General features: G+C 51.6%; 1 protein-coding gene across 3 annotated transcripts in view; it reads left to right on the top strand.

Moving 5' to 3' along the window:
- DYSF (dysferlin) overlaps window positions 1-15559 on the top strand; it is a 224302-nt gene that overhangs the window by 51638 nt on the left and 157105 nt on the right. For 2 of the 3 annotated variants that reach the window (NM_001434948.1, NM_001102490.3), the window contains 7 exon segments: window positions 7680-7794; window positions 9380-9591; window positions 11549-11677; window positions 12065-12127; window positions 12790-12840; window positions 14636-14666; window positions 15272-15387. In NM_001434948.1, the coding sequence (NP_001421877.1) occupies window positions 7680-7794; window positions 9380-9591; window positions 11549-11677; window positions 12065-12127; window positions 12790-12840; window positions 14636-14666; window positions 15272-15387 (717 nt within the window). 3 annotated transcript variants of the gene reach the window in all.

Below are 15559 nucleotides of genomic sequence, written 5' to 3'. Positions count from 1 at the left end.
CCACCCTGATTGAAGCTCTGGGTGCTCAGGAGGGGCCCAGGGGTGGCTAGGATGGGAGGGGCAGAAGAGGGAGCTGGGCCCCACCAGCAGGGCTCGAGCCAGCCTTGCCTCACACCAGTCTGCCCCGGGTCACCTCCTGGGACTGGTGTTTCACTGGAAACCTGATGCCTTCCCAAGCTTCCTGGCGGCTTTGCTTACGGCACCCCAATCTCCCTGGTAGTCCTTCCTTATCATCCAGGCCCTTCTTCGGGTCTGGAATAGCTGAGTCATCTGGGTCACAGATCACAGCGGGAGGGAGGCAGACATCCCCCTCCCCTGCCCGCCGGGACCTGTCAGACCCCCCTACCGTCCACCATTGTTCATCCTGCTCCTCCCCCAGCCTTCCCAGTGTTCTCCTAGCCCTCCCAGACAATTCCCAGCCCTCATCCCCGGCCTTCCGTTATTTTTAGTGAGCTAAATATACCCTGCGGGGTCCTTTCTTCATGGTCTGTAGAATTCCTAACCTTTCCTCTGGGTCAGCCCCACCTCCCAGCATGCACTGGGGAGTATATTGATTTGGAAATACTTCCTCTCGGTGGGGTCCTGGGGAGTCTCTCAGAGTGTGGCCACCTTGTCGAGTGGATTGTGTGTGAGGTTGGGGGCTCTTGGCTGGCTTGGTGAGTCAGGAAGTGGCCGGTCCGGGCAGAGCTCTAGAGAGTGGAAGCACTGCTTGGAACTGGGAGCTGGAGGAAGAGAGTGAGTGACTGAAGTCACACGGTGAATCGGTGTCCAGATGGGGACGAATCAGGGGGTGTGTCTCCTGACTCTCAGTGGTTGAAGGGACTTGAGTGGACTCTGGGGTCACTGCCCTTCTGATACTGGAGTTTTCCCCAACCATGTCTCAGGCTCCTCAAGGCTGGGATTCTTCTCTGATGGGGAAATGTCTCTTAGAGAATCCATCCCTGTCTCAGACAGTGCTCACTGGTAGAACATTCTAGTCCGTGCAGAGTGCATCGCCTGCTGAATCCCTTTTGTCCTCCCTTGGAGCTCTTCAGGAAGAGCTCTAGGACTTCTGAGACTTCTGAGCTGGCCCTTCTGGGGATCCTGAAGATGGCCAGGGCAGGCTCCAGAGACGCAGAGCACTGATGGAGGAGTCAAGGAGGGCATCGAGGCAGCAGGGGACACAGGTGTTTGGAGTCAGGGGATCTGCCTGGTGGTTTCCCCCTGCTCTCAGGGATGGGGGGTGCCCACTTTGCCGTGTGTCAGGCCCCCAGTGCCTCCAACCAGAGTCTTTCGCTTCCTGACTGAGCTGCTCAAACCTCTCTTCTCTCACACCCTCTGTGCATCTGTGAATTGGTGTTTTCTGCCAGCCTGCCCGCCCCTGCTCCCCTCTAGCTCAAGGGCCCCCCCAGCCCCTGAGACACCGACCATGGGGCTGAGCCTGGCTGTGACTCCCCAGCTGCCTCACCTCACCTCCTCTCGCTGTGTTCTGGCACTCTGTCTGCACTTCCCAAGCACCAGCAAGGAGCTGACTGCCTTCTCTTCCCTGGGCTGGGACTCCTGGCTGGCTGTGGAGCTTGCCACTCCGTCCCAGACCATGTCTCCAAGAAGGGTGTGAGAGCCAGAAGGTGATGGGTGGGAGTGGAACACGGGGTCCCTCCCGGACCCACCTCCTGGACCCACCTCCAATGTGTGTGTGTGTGGAGGCTTCTCCATGCCAATCAGCAATGCCCAGATACCAGCTGGGTAGCAATGATTCAACTCAATTCTGACACCATCTACCTGGCTATAGCAGCAGATCCTGAGGGTTAAGGGCTCAGGCCTGCCCCCGCCCCCTTTCAGATGCTAGTGGCAAGCCCAGGCTGTTACCTGTGCTTCTAAGCAACTGGCTATAGATCAGAGGTTCCCAGGACCTCCTCCTCAGGTTCAGGGAATTTGCTAGAGTGGCTTACAGAACTCAGGGAAACATTTTACTTGCTGGATTATGGGTTTATTATAAAAGGATATATCTAAGGAATAGCCAGACAGAAGAGACACCCACGGCAAGGTCCAGGGAAGAGCACAAAGCTTCACGCTCTCTCCAGGAGCACCATGCTCCCCAGTCTCCACCCAGAAGCTCTCTGAATCACATCCTTTCGGGATTTCATCGCATAGGCATGGTTGATTAAATCACTGGCCATCAGTGATTGATTCAACCTCCAGCCCCTCTCTCATCCTTGGAGGTTAGGGGCAAGACTGAAGTTACAACCCTCCAGTCACAGGTTTGGTCCTCCTGGCAATCAGCTCCAGCCTCAGATGAGGTCCAGAAGTTACCACATTAACATAACAAGAGATACCTTTGATACTCTCAACACTTAGGAAATTCCAAGAGTTTGGGGAGCTGTAAGCCAGGAAATGTGGACAAAGACCAATTATATATGAAAAATATGCTTTGGTCGTCTCAATGACGCAATATATGTCTTATAAATTGCAGTATAGCCTGGTACCTCCTTCCCTTCAGCCCAAGAGGTGTCTCTGGCCTGTGGAGAGTGTCTGGGACCACCCTCTAGCCTCTGTGATAGAGCTGAGTTCCACTGCAGCCCCAGGCAGGTCCCGAGACCCTCTGAACTGGGACTCCCCACCCGGGCCTGGGGCTAGTTGCACGGCAATCAGGAGCACACAGAGCAGGGGATGTGGTCAGAGGGACGGAGAGCCCCGTCAGCAGCTGTGGATTCTCACTGGCCATTTTCTGAGGTTGGTTTCTGGGCTGAGTCTGGCGGGCAGAGCTTGCCAGACATCCCCAGTTAGCTGTGGCTCAGATGACCTCAGAGGGCCAAAGGAAGCTGCTGATGGTGTGATGGGAGATTGTGAGGCTGACTGTGGGATCGTTAGGAAACCCAGCAAGACTGAGGAGGAGGGGGGAGAGCCTGCAGTGGGCTGGCCTGTGGGCTCCACCTGCCTGTCATTCTCACCCAAGTCCCTTCAGACGTGGCACACTGGGCTGTGTGCCACGAAAAGATGCCAACTTTATCCAGACGCCTCTAGCCTGAAGTGGACAACACTACCCTTGTCCTGGGGGAGTCTCTAGGCCCACGAGGGCACTGGACACACATAAAGGAGAGCAACATACTCACAAATGTGTTTCCATTGCAGCTTACTGATGAGGGTGTGGATGATACACCATGAAAACCATGTCAGTAGCTCCTCAGCCTTACAAGCTAGAGTCTGATCAGAAAGGGAAACCCGCTGGGTGAGAAGAGCGCATGAAACCCAGTGGCGGGATGGGCCGGGGAGCCAGATGGGCCCTGCATGTTGGGAGCAGGCACTGAGGTGCTCTGGTGAATCCCTGAGTATCCTTCAAGTGACCGAGATGCCGCCAGCCACCCCTGCCCCAGCTCAGGACCGCATCTTATCTTCCTGCCAGCTTCTGGGTGTTGTCTGAGGGAAATGTAAATGTGACCCAGGCGTGTGAAGTGTGTTGGGAGCGGTGGGGGTGGGTGGGTCCAGGGTTGGTTTTCCTAAGCTCAGGGTTGGAGGGCTGTAGCCCAGCAAGCAGGCAGTGAGCAGTGGGGCTGAACACGGCAGGGTAGGCGAAGGATCTGGGAGTTGGGGCCTGTAACCTGTAGGAGGATCTGATGAGGCTGTCTGTCTTTTTGCCTTTCCTGGTGTCCTGGTTTCCTGGACCCTCTTAGCCTGCGGGCCAGACAGGACCTTCCAGAATTCTGTGGTATTGTTGACTGTGAGCCCCAGATAGCAGACCATGTAACTGAGGTTACCTGCTCCAGGGCAGCATGCTTTGATGGGCTCATGACTGACTGATAATGGCCTGTGACAGGATGCATGCGTGGTCACCGGTGCTGGGGCTGAGGAGCTGAGGGACAGGGCTGTCAGATGGAGTGCCTTGATATGGAGGGCCTTAAAGAGGGTCCCACTGGGGGCTGGGGGCCAGGGTCACTGTCTAGGAGAGCATGGGGCTCACATATATCCCACAGAAAGAGAATCTCAGCTCTGGTTATGTCTAGAGAAGGGGACAGGCTATGAGATATGATGTCCCAGTGAGGATGGGAGGTCCTGACCCTGAGTGAGGCCCACAGACAGGCCCCGTTTCCCTAACTCTCAATAGAGCTAGAGGTCTCCAGAATTAACCAACCCTGGGCATGAAGCAGTGGACCCTGGAGCTTGCCCCCTGCTGCGAGATCTATTCTAGATCCCGGGCTCTAGGTCCTTGGAAGCTGCCAGGAATGTTCCTGTTGCTCCTTGATGGGCATGTAAAAGATGGAACTGGCTTTGTGCCTGAGGTCTCTTCACGTGCCTGGAGCCACCGGCATGTTGCTAAGTCTTCAGGAGGTTGGTGGAGGCTCTCAGTGTGGAGATCTGATGCTCAGGAAACTCCAGGAGGGGAGGGATTACTTGGATGGTCTTGGGCTTCAGAGGCTACTGCTAATGGCACCCAGTCCACAGCGTGGAGCAGTTACACTCACACGGCTCCACTTCTGCACAGAGATGATGTACCGGAAGCCCCCAGGTGGTGGCTGGGCAAGGTGAGCCCTGAGAAACAGGAAGTTCTTGTTCTTCAAAGGAATCTGGTCCTAGGGTCAGAAGCCCTCAGCCACCACATGTTAGGGGGGCTTCATTCATCTCTGTTAAATGAGATTCCTGTGGTTATAGCAGAAGCAAATTTCTCAGATTTTCAGAACCTTCTATTTTAAAATAATTTAAGATTCAGCAAAGCTGCAAAAGTGGTTGAAAGAATATTTTGTTCTAAGCCATTTGATTCCTTCTCCTGACTCCTCATCCTGAATTTAGTGTGTATTTTCCCTGATTAAGGACTTTCTCCTACATAACCATAACGAAACCTTCAAAAAGAGGAAATTAATGTTGACGTGACACTACCATTGAACCCACAGATTCTCATTCAAGTTTTATCAGTTTTATCAACAGTGCCCTTTATAATAAAAGGATCCAATTAAGGATCATGTGTTGTGTTAGTCGTTTCCATCTCTTTAGTCCCCATCTCCCTGGGAGAATTCCTCAGTCTGACTTTTATAACCTTGTCACCTCGAGACTTTGGGGAATCCAGGCCAGTTTTCCTGTAGGATGTCCCCCTGTTCATATTTGCTTGCTGTTTCCTCATGACTGGGCTTCCCTGATTGCTCAGATGGTAAAGAATCTGCCTGCAATGCAGGATTCCCAGTTCGATTCCTGGGTCAGGAAGATCTGCTGGAGAAGGGATCGGCTACCCACTCCAGTATTCTTGGACTTCCCTTGTGGCTCAGCTGGTAAAGAAGCTGCCTACAATTAGATTTAGGGTGTTTATCTTTGGCAGGAATAGAACACCGCAATGCTGTGCTGACCCCATCATGTCCTAGAGTGGCAGGATTTTGATTTGTTTCATTTCTGTGTGATTACCCTGCATCATTTGATCACCTGGCATTTGCTGGGTTTCTCCACCAATCTTGCATCCATTCCCCTTTCTAATAAGTAAGGATTTGGGGACAGGGGGAAGGTGCTTTGTGACTCTAAATACTTTGTTCCGTATCTAATATTTATCCAGCAGGTTTAACACTCACTGTTATTTCTTGGTTGGATTGTTGCTTCGATGCTTGCCAAATGGTGGTTTCTTAAATCAATTATTAATTTTTTTCTGCATTAATCATCTGGCATTCCACTGTAAGGAAAAGTGTCCTCCTGTCGTATTTATTCATTTATTTCTATATGGATTCATATATTCCTGTTTTATTCAGTGGTTTAGTCTGTTACCATCATCATTCATTTTCATGTTTAAAATAGCAAAACATGTCAAAAGGTCCTGTTGGCACGTTTCTATATTTCTTTGAATATTTCCTTGTTTTCTGGCACAAAAATAGATGTTCCTGGGTCATCTACCTTCTCTGGCCTAACCCTGGAATTCGTTACTGCTCCGAAGAGCCCAAATTGCCTTTGGATGAAATGAAGAAAGGCCACCCCAGACCGGAATTGGCGGCTCAGGGAGATGGGCGTGGCTGTGGGCGGGTCTGGTTATCTGGGGCCGCCTGAGCGCCTGTTCTTTGTGTCGCTAGAGCTTGGGGTTGGGGGCGCGCTGGCAGCTCAAGTGGCGACACCTGGTGGTGGTTCAGGAACCTGCACGGCCGTTAGGATAATGCCTTGGATCTGGGACTTAAGGGTCTCATTGCCTTGCTGGGCCTCCTACTAGGGCTCCTGGGATGGCGAACTGCGTCCAGCCTCCTTCCTCAGTGTTCTGAGCACCCTTCCTCACCCACCACACACACCCCCGCCCTGCTCTCCCTTAGCCTGGCTGCCCAAGTCCAGGCCCCAGCCTGAAGGGTTCAAGCTCCAGAGGTGGATACACCCAGGACTGTGAGCTCCTTCCATCTCAGGACCAAGATTCGCTCCAAGGGTTTCCGGACATCCCTAACATTACTCAGCAGAGATGGCTGTCTAGTGAATTACACTGAGTTGCTCAGAAGATATTATGCATCATTAACAGTTATATTTATAGAGTTTATCAAAATTTGGGGAAATGCTTATTGTCTCATAAGAAGTAAAAGAAAAATATTTGATGTACAGCAGAGCCTGGTAGGCTGCAGTCCATGGGGTCGCTAAGAGTCGGACACGACTAAGCGACTTCACTTTCACTTTTCGCTTTCCTGCATTGGAGAAGGAAATGGCAACCCACTCCAGTGTTCTTGCCTGGAGAATCCCAGGGACGGGGGAGCCTGGTGGGCTGCCGTCTGCGGGGTTGCACAGAGTCGGACACGACTGAAGCGACTTAGCAGCAGCAGAGCTGAACATTATTCATTTAAAAAGACTGGAGAGAATTATATCAAAATGTGAATAATGGTGGGATTATGCAATTTATTTTCTTTTACATTTCTTTTACATTCTGAAACTTTCATGCTTTGGAGTTTTTCTTACTCTGATGGATTAAAAGGCTGCCCCAGGAGGCCTGCTGGACCAGGGAAGGCTTGGTCAGGCCTCCACTGGCCTGGGAGCAGCAAGGCTGGAGAACCTGCCATGGCTGTACCTTTTCTTCAGGCCCTTTGAAGGGTGCTGGTCTCCTGGTGGGCTTGGCTGGGGTGGGGGCACAAGGCAGCCTCCCCCGTCCGTGTGAACGGCCTGATGGGTCACCCCTCCTCGCTGATCAAAGCCAGAGCATCTGGGGGTTGCTTCTGGGAGGAAAGAGGGCCTCATCCTTTCAGTGCTGTCTGGGCCTGAGCAGAGAGAGGCTGAGCTGTCTGTGGAGAAACAGGGGAGGACCCTTGACTGAGCAGAGTGGCCAAGGGGGCTTTTTTTTTCTGAAGATGGGCGTAAACTGAGAGTTGAAAAATCCTGCAGGTGAAGTTCATTCACTGATGCATTTATAGAAGCTTGCTGGGCATTCAGTTCACTAATTTAATCCTCATTTGACCCTATGCCGAAAGTGCTATTGCTGTCACCACCCCTGTTTTACAGATGAGGAAACTGAGGCCCAGAGAGGTTTCAGATCTTGCCAAAGTCACCCAGCTTCTGAGTGGTGGAACTTGATTCCAGATTCAGTGCTCCTAACCACGTGACTATGTTGATGGGCCCCTGGGGGTGGCTTTGCTGAGCCTCTTGCAAACCAGACTCCATTCCTGGTTTGGAGGAAAGGAACAGGGATGCAGGAACAGGAAGCATGCTGGAGGGCGGTGGTCGGAGGCCAACACAGTAACCCGCTGCCCTCTCACCCCAATCTGTTCCAGGCCTCGCTGGTCCTGCAGGTGTCCTACACGCCGCTGCCTGGAGCCGTGCCCACCTTCCCACCCTTAACACCTCTGGAACCCTCCCCGACTCTGCCTGACATGGATACGGTGGCTGGTGAGGAGCCCACCCTCACCTTGGCAGGGCTGGGGGGATAAGCCTAGTGGTGGCACCTGAGCCTGGGAAGGGGGTGCCTTCCTAGATTGGGGGCTGCCCGGGCCTGGCGAAGAGAGGCCGTGGGTGGGTGGGAAGTCTGTAGAACTGACTTCTGTCTTACAAAATAAAGCAGCAGGAGGCATGCCCTGTAGGTGCCACTAGGGTTAGCGTGAGGACGTCCTCCCAGCGCCAGCTGTTTAGGGAGGGTGTTGTGTGGATGCTGGGTACCCGGCCCTCTGCAGCTCCAGAGAGGTGGGAAGTTTAGAGGGCGGGCCTGTGCTGGGGAGCAGGTCTATCCTAGGAGACGCCTGAGCCCTGCCCGCTGCCCAGCACGCTGCAGGTCTTTAGCAATGACATGTGGTGAAAGAGTTGGACTTTCCCTGAGAGCCCTGAGCTGATGTCAGGGGATGAGTTCCTGTCTTGCCTTGACACCAAGTAGCTGTGTGGCTTCGGGCCAGTCACTCCCCCTCTGGGCCTACAGTTTATTATTTGTGAAAAGTGAGCAGACTGACCAAGCCTCACAGTTGCCCTTTACCTACCTCTCCTGGCCCTGTGAAGTGAGGACCAGCCCGGGTGGCTGGCTTGTCAGTAGTGGCTGGGGGGGACATGACAGTTCAGCCTGCTGGAGTGAGTAGGAAGCACACAGATGGGCCGGGTGGGGTCTTGCCCCTGGGAAAGATTCCAGCCTTTCTCCCTTGGTGAAGGGAACCCATCCCAGGTGTGCCCTGAGCCCCTCCTGGGGCCCGTGTGGGGCTCCTGGTGGGGGAGGCAGAGCGGGGCCCCTCTTGTTGGCCTTGGCACTGTCTGAGCTCAGAGGTGGGGTGATCCCTCTGGACTGGGGTTGAGGGAGGAAGAAGGAGGTGCTCCTGGTGAACGAGATGGAGAGATCGAGGGTCCCAAATGTGCTGGGACCACTTTGAGGTGGATCTGACAAAGTTAGGCTCTGCCCCGAAGGTGGCGAGAAGGTCCGTCTGGACAGACAGGGCACCTGTTCCGGAGCTTTGTGTCGGGCAGGGGCAGGCGGGGCGGGCAGGGCTGGTGGGGTGGGGGGCCCTGGGTTGGCTTCCCTCACCAGCTCCCTCCCCTCCTGGGGCTGTGCCCTGCCCATGTGCCAGGTGGGGGCCAGAGCCTGGCCGAGACCTGGTCCCTGCTCAGTGACAGCACCGTGGACACGAGACACTCTGGAAGGAAGTGGCTGGCCCCCACGGGTGAGACGCGGGCTGGGCTGTGCCGGCCCTCGCGCCCGTAACCAGCTCACTAGCTGCCGCCATCAGCTCCCCAGAGCGGGGCGAGGCAGCCAGGAGGGCTCCTCCTGCAGGTCCTGGTGGGGAGGGCTGGGGCCATTCTGTCTCCTCCTGCCTGCTAACCGGACTGACCACCCTCAAGTTTCAGCTGTTGGAAGCTCTTCTTCTTCTCCCTCATCCATTCTGGCTGACCGCTGGGGAAAGAGAGGGGCGGGGGAGGTGGGTGCTGGGCCATCGAGTCTGCCGTCAGCTGGGACCCAGGGGCCAGAGGGACCCAGCCTCATTACAACCCTCTCCTCCAGACACAGGAGGAGAGGAGGACACTGAGGACCAGGGGCTCACGGGAGACGAGGCCGAGCCATTCCTGGACCAGAGCGGGGCTCTGGGCCCGGGGGCCCCCAGCACCCCGAAGAAACAACCTTCCCATCCGCCCCCCTACCACCCCGGAGGGGGAAGGAAGAGAAGCGCGCCTGCGCCCAGCAAGCCTCTGTCGGACAAGCCGCAGGACTTCCAGGTGACCGCGGTATCCTCCTTCAGCCAGAGGCAGCCTCTGAGGCCAGCATTAGACCTGTCTGTGTAGCCGTGGGGCAGGTCCTAAGAGGGGAGTCTGGTTCCCCTGGGTCCTGGGCAAACGCTCGATGGGGAGGCCATGTCTTGGGGCCTCTAGAAAAAGCCTCTGCCCAGCCCCTGGTTTTACTCTTAAAAAAAGGCAGGGGGGGGGGGGCGTCACTGCAGAGCGCCAGCATCACCACAGCTGTTACCTGTTTGCCCAGCCAGATGCCCCCTAGCCAGTGCTCTGGCTCCCCTGTCCACGGGATTTCCCAGGCAAGAATACTGGCTGGGAATACTTGTTCAAAGTGACGAACAGCACGGCTGTCACCTGGGGGCATGCTCAACATGACCCACTGACTCAATCTGCATTTGAACAAGATCCCCAAATCTAAGAAGCTCTGCCTGTCTTTTTTTCTCTATCCGTTCCCCCTGTTAACAGTCATGGTTTTTCTGAAGGTCATTTGCAGTTTGAATTTGTTCAAGCTTGTCACAGAATAAAACTATGAAAACCAACCCTTTGATTTATTTTTATCCAAAAACCTATCTCATTTAATTTGGGTCTTTTTCTTTTGTTTTTTTCTTTTCTTTTCTACAGAATTTTCCATTTTGATATAATTGCATTTAGTGATATTTAACTTCAGAACTATTTTAAAAATTAAAAACAGGAAACATCAATATTTATTTATTGAATGCAATGAATTATAAAACTATATTTCAGTTCCAAATTGTGGTAATTTCAGAAAAGTTTTAGTTATAACCCACAATGTTTGCCTGCTTCCCGGATGACTCAGACAGTGAATAATCTGCCTGAAATGCAGGAGACCCTGATTTGATCCCTGGGTCAAGAAGATACCCTGGAGAAGGAAATGGCAGCCCACTTCACTCTTCTTGCCTGAAAGATCCCATGGACACAAGAGCCTGGTGGGCTATGGTCCATGGGGTCACAAAGAGTTGAACACTACTGAGTGACTAACACTTTCGTGTTTGCCTGAGACAGAATTCTAATTTATTATTATTTGCAAGACGTGCCATTGTTTTCTCCTTAAAACAAACAAACAAAAACTTTTGGGACTTTCCTGGTGGTCCAGTGCTTAAGACTCCTAATGCAGAGGGCCCAGGTTCGATCCCTGGTCAGGGGACTAGATCCCACATGCCACATTTAAGACCCAGTGAAGCCAAATAAGTAATAAATGAAAAAAATGATTTTTTTTGGTAGAAAATTTGGAAAATACAATGAAAAGAATGAAGATCACTCACTCCCTCTTCCCATTGCTATTGATAATATATCCTACAGCAGCTTATTTTTAAAATAAATAATTGCTGGTTAGAAATTAGAACCAGTAAACACTGTATTTTTTCATGAAAGTTTTAACACTTTAAAACGTAATATTCTTAAATCTTTTGCATAACTTTGGAGGCACAGATGTTCTTGAAACCCTCATTTATTGAAAGTTCAATGAAGAAAACTCACTTCTAAGAATGTCAGACATTCTGTGCTGCATCTTATACTATATAAGGATGAAGTGGGGTTGCATCACTATGTAGCTCTGACCTCTGAGGGAATTGTCAGTGAGGAGTATTCAAGTCCCCCAAGAACATCACCATCGAGGGGTCTGAGATGGGGCTTGTGCAGGAACTGAACAGGGACTGGATTCTCGGGCCACCCCTGGAATTTACTGCTGGCAGCTTACCTGGGGCAGCCGGGCAGCTCTTATGAGGCACCATGGAGTGTTATAGATGCCAAGGACCTTGGTGGGAAAATACTGTTCTTACGATGTTCTTCCTAATTCCTTTTTAATACCTGTCCCAAGAGGCTGGCTGTGAGGGTGGGCCCTGAGATTTCTGACTCTCGCGTAGGGGTGGGGGTGCGTGCCTGACTTCTTCCTCTCCTCTGGCTCATAGCCTCTCCTGGCTTTCAGATCAGGGTCCAGGTGATCAAGGGACGCCAGCTGCCAGGGGTGAACATCAAGCCTGTGGTCAAGGTCACCGCCGCTGGGCAGACCAAGCGGACGCGGATCCACAAAGGAAACAGCCCCGTCTTCAATGAGGTGGGAGCCCCTGGGTTAGGGCTTGTGCCTTGGTGGGAGTGCACAGCAGACGCCTGGCAGTTCACTCAGGTTTTGCAGATGGCACAAACATTGGGTGGAGAGCAGTGCCGGTCCTGAGTAGGTTATCTGAGGAACTGGAGAGAGGGCTTCTGCTCTTACTCCTGCCTTGGGCTCCCCCTGCTCCACACCCCCACCATCCGTGGGGCCGGCCACCCTGTCCTTGAGATGACCACTTCCGTGAGGTTGAATTCCCAGAGCCTGGTGCTGGGTTGAGCCCACCGCACACTCACCGTGTGGACCAGCCCTAGAGGCTGGGTGGTGGCCTTCTCCTCCTGGCCCCGGGCTCAGCGGGCCTTCATCTGTCTCCCTCTCGCCCTGAACCAACAGACTCTCTTCTTCAACGTGTTTGACTCTCCCGCGGAGCTGTTCAATGAGCCCATCTTCATCACGGTACGTGCCAGCCATCGGACGCTTTCTGTGGGCTCCGTGTGTGTGTGTGTGTGCGTGTGGGAGAAGCTTAGATGCCGAGCCTGGGTGACAGGGAGCAGCTCACAGCCTCGTGCTCCCCACTCCCAGTCCGCTTGGCACAAAGATGCCTTCGGGCTTGGATGCAGGAGGCAGCGGAGTGGGGAGGCCCTGACGCCGCCCAGCTTCCCCAGGTACCAGACTCATTCGTGCTGTGGTCCTTTGATTTTCATCTTATTTTGTTTGTCTATATGTCTGCTTCTGGCCAAGGTTTTGTTTCACTGGACCTTAGCTCTTTCCATCATCCTCGCTTCCTCTGAAAGGCAGTATAGTTGAGTGGCTAGAAGTGTGGGCTCTGGAGCCAACCTATCTGGCTTCTAGTCCTGCCTATGCCAGGGAGAGGACATGTGATTCTGTACAAGTGGCCTCTGTGCCTCTTTCTTCATCTGGAGAATGGGAACGATAATAGTACCTACTTGTGGGGTTCTCATGAGGGTTAAGCATTGCTTGGAATAATCTCCGGGATAGAGCCAGTGCTGTCGAAGAGTGTGGGCTGTTATTATTTGGGAAGGAGGAGCAACTGGGCTGGGACCTGTCTGGCCCAACGTTTACTTGTGGACAAGAATTTTAGTTTGTTTTCCTTTCAGGTGGTGGACTCCCGTTCCCTCAGAACAGATGCTCTCATCGGGGAGTTCCGGGTAAATGGTTTATTCTCTTTGAAAGCAATCAGTTCTCATTTATCCATCCACATTAGCGGAAACTCTGTGGATGATGGGCAGGATTGGTGCTCAGAGACCTGTCTGTCTTGGTCTGTGTTTGGAAAAATACGATGATAAAATCTAAACAAGATCTTCTCCTAACCCAGAAATCCTCTTCACAAAGGTAGTAGAGAAAGAGAGCGCTTTTGTTATTGAATAAGCATTAAACCAATACGATGGTATTGTGGGCCATCTGATAAGAGATTGCAAAGACAGAAAGAAATCCTGTATAGAGCCAAGCAGACACAACCCATTCCATACGTATTCTTGAGATGAACAATAAACAATTACTAATGTCCACGTGAGTGGCCAGGATAGCGCCTTCAGTACACATGGTTCATCCTGACTTTACCTGGTAATTGGGGTGACAGTCACAAGAAATCAGAAAACAAACTTGCATTTTTATGATGGGAGGTAGTTTTACAATTTGGTTAAGGTAGGCCCTTCCCTTGCCAGAGATTGGAGAGCCTGGGGAAAGGCACTCCTGGGTCCTAAAGCTGAGGAATGACTTATCTGGCTTCTAAAAAGATACATTTCAAAGAGTCAGGGAAAGTACTTATATTGACAAGTTTTCCAAGGAAAACGTTCTGAGAAAAAGAGAGGAGAGGCAAATTGCCCCCCTTCTCTCCAACAGGGGGAGTTCGGCTTCTTACTGTTAATCCACATTTGTCTTTGCATCCTGGAGAGGCAGTGTGGGCCCTGAGTTTGGGCAGCTCTCTTCCTCAGTCTGGCCATCTGGGGCCAGCGCGACACCAGTGCTCAGTACTCTGAGCTCACCAGGGCTGGGGAATGGGTCCAGATTGGGAGTCGCCCAGGAGGCGGTATGGGGTGACCCTGCCCCTTCATGTGTCCCAGACATGCAGAAATGAACCCACAGAGGACCTTGAACTGATAGCATGGGATGTGTTTAACAGATTAGCGTCAAGGCAACGGGTACTGGAGATCTTCACAAATGGCGTTTTAATGTCATTCTTATTGATTTTCTCAGTTTTGAATCTTCAAGAATTTCTCAAATGGAAAGAAAGGGCACAGGTTTATTTGACCCTCCTTCTGCTTTCCAAATAAAATACGGCCCCTTCTCTGAGAAATAGTCACAGATAGAAAACGGAATCTGTTTTTCTAGAGAAGCAGTTTTTTTTTTTTTTTTAAAGAATGGATTGAGCTTGAGTCATTCTATAATAAGCGGGGTCTTATGTTTTGTGTCTCTTATTGTAAGAACCCAAGGGTGAGGTTAAAAAAATTTTTTTTTCCTAATTATAAAAGTAATCCATGATTTTAAAAAAACTTTGTAGTTTTTGAGAGCAATTTTAGGTTCATAGCAAAATCAAGTGGAAAGTACAGAGTTCCCATATGCCCCCACCCTACACATGCATAACCTCCCCTACCATCACATCAAAACCTGTAGGGTTTTTTAATAGAAAATTATATAATATAGGAAAAAATAAGAATAAAATAAAAATCACCCAAATCTGCCACCCAGAGGTAGTGCAGTTGCCATCCAGCATGTTTTCTTTGCTCTGGCTTTTCTATGCATAGATACACTTCACCAAACTTCAATCAAGATATATTCCACTTTTTCCCCATGTAATAACAGGTGACCAACATTTTCTCATGTCTCCAAATGTTCTTGAAAACATGATTTTTAATGCATCAGATTTTTGATTTTCATGCATCATACTTTGTTTAACACTCTGCTGGCAGGACCGTGACCTGTGCCTCTTCTGTTTGCTTTCAGCTGGACGTGGGCAGCATCTACCGAGAGCCCCGTGAGTTGCCCTGTCACCCTCTTGGGCAGGTCTTTGTATCTGGGTTCCGGCTACATGGGGGCACCCACTTGGGACACTTATCTTTTCTTCTTGGGGATTTTAGACTTTAGAGGTGGAGTCTGATCTTGGAGGTGAGGCTGCAGGAATAAAGAGAGGGCAGCTTTCATTTTCTGGGTAAAACAGGTCCCCAGGAATATCAAACCCTCATGTGGGTTTCAGCTGGCTCAGTTGGGATGCTAAACTGGAAGCCCTAAGCAAAGATTGCTGGAGGCTGGGGTCCCTCCAGATGGATGAGTCATTTAGACGACAAGTCTAGGATTTCTCTGCACCTTGGTCTCTGGTCTGGTCTGGTTACTTCCTGAAGGGGAGGAAAATGGCCTGGGGTCTGGCTTTGGCAGCCTCTGATAGTGGTGTCTGTTGACATTTCTGATTTGGACCTGAATGAACACTCAAAATACCTTTTATTTTAGAACTGGAAGTCCTTCCCCCATGTCTGGGTAGATGAGTTCTTCATCTCACCCAGTGGAGTCCACCCTGGACTCTCCGGTGTGGTCGCAGACTTGGGTCCTTCCAATTTGGGGTCACCAAGGGTGTTGTTCCCTTAGGACATGCCTACCTCAGGAAGTGGCTGCTGCTCTCAGATCCCGACGATTTCTCTGCTGGGGCCAGAGGCTACCTGAAAGCGAGTCTCTGTGTGCTGGGGCCTGGAGATGAAGCCCCCGTGAGTACATTCCTCGTCCTCCTCATAAGCACTACCACTGGGCCATGGGGGCACCAAATGAACAAACAAAAAACTTTAGCTTTTCTGATTTAAAAGAATACATGGCAATTGTGAGAAATGTAGAACATGTGGGAAAGCATAAATATGAAATGAATCACTCATCATTCTGCCC

The sequence above is a fragment of the Bos taurus genome, chromosome 11, assembly GCF_002263795.3.
Source record: "Bos taurus isolate L1 Dominette 01449 registration number 42190680 breed Hereford chromosome 11, ARS-UCD2.0, whole genome shotgun sequence".
Taxonomy (NCBI): domain Eukaryota; kingdom Metazoa; phylum Chordata; class Mammalia; order Artiodactyla; family Bovidae; genus Bos; species Bos taurus.
This window is presented reverse-complemented; position numbering and strand designations above follow the sequence as displayed.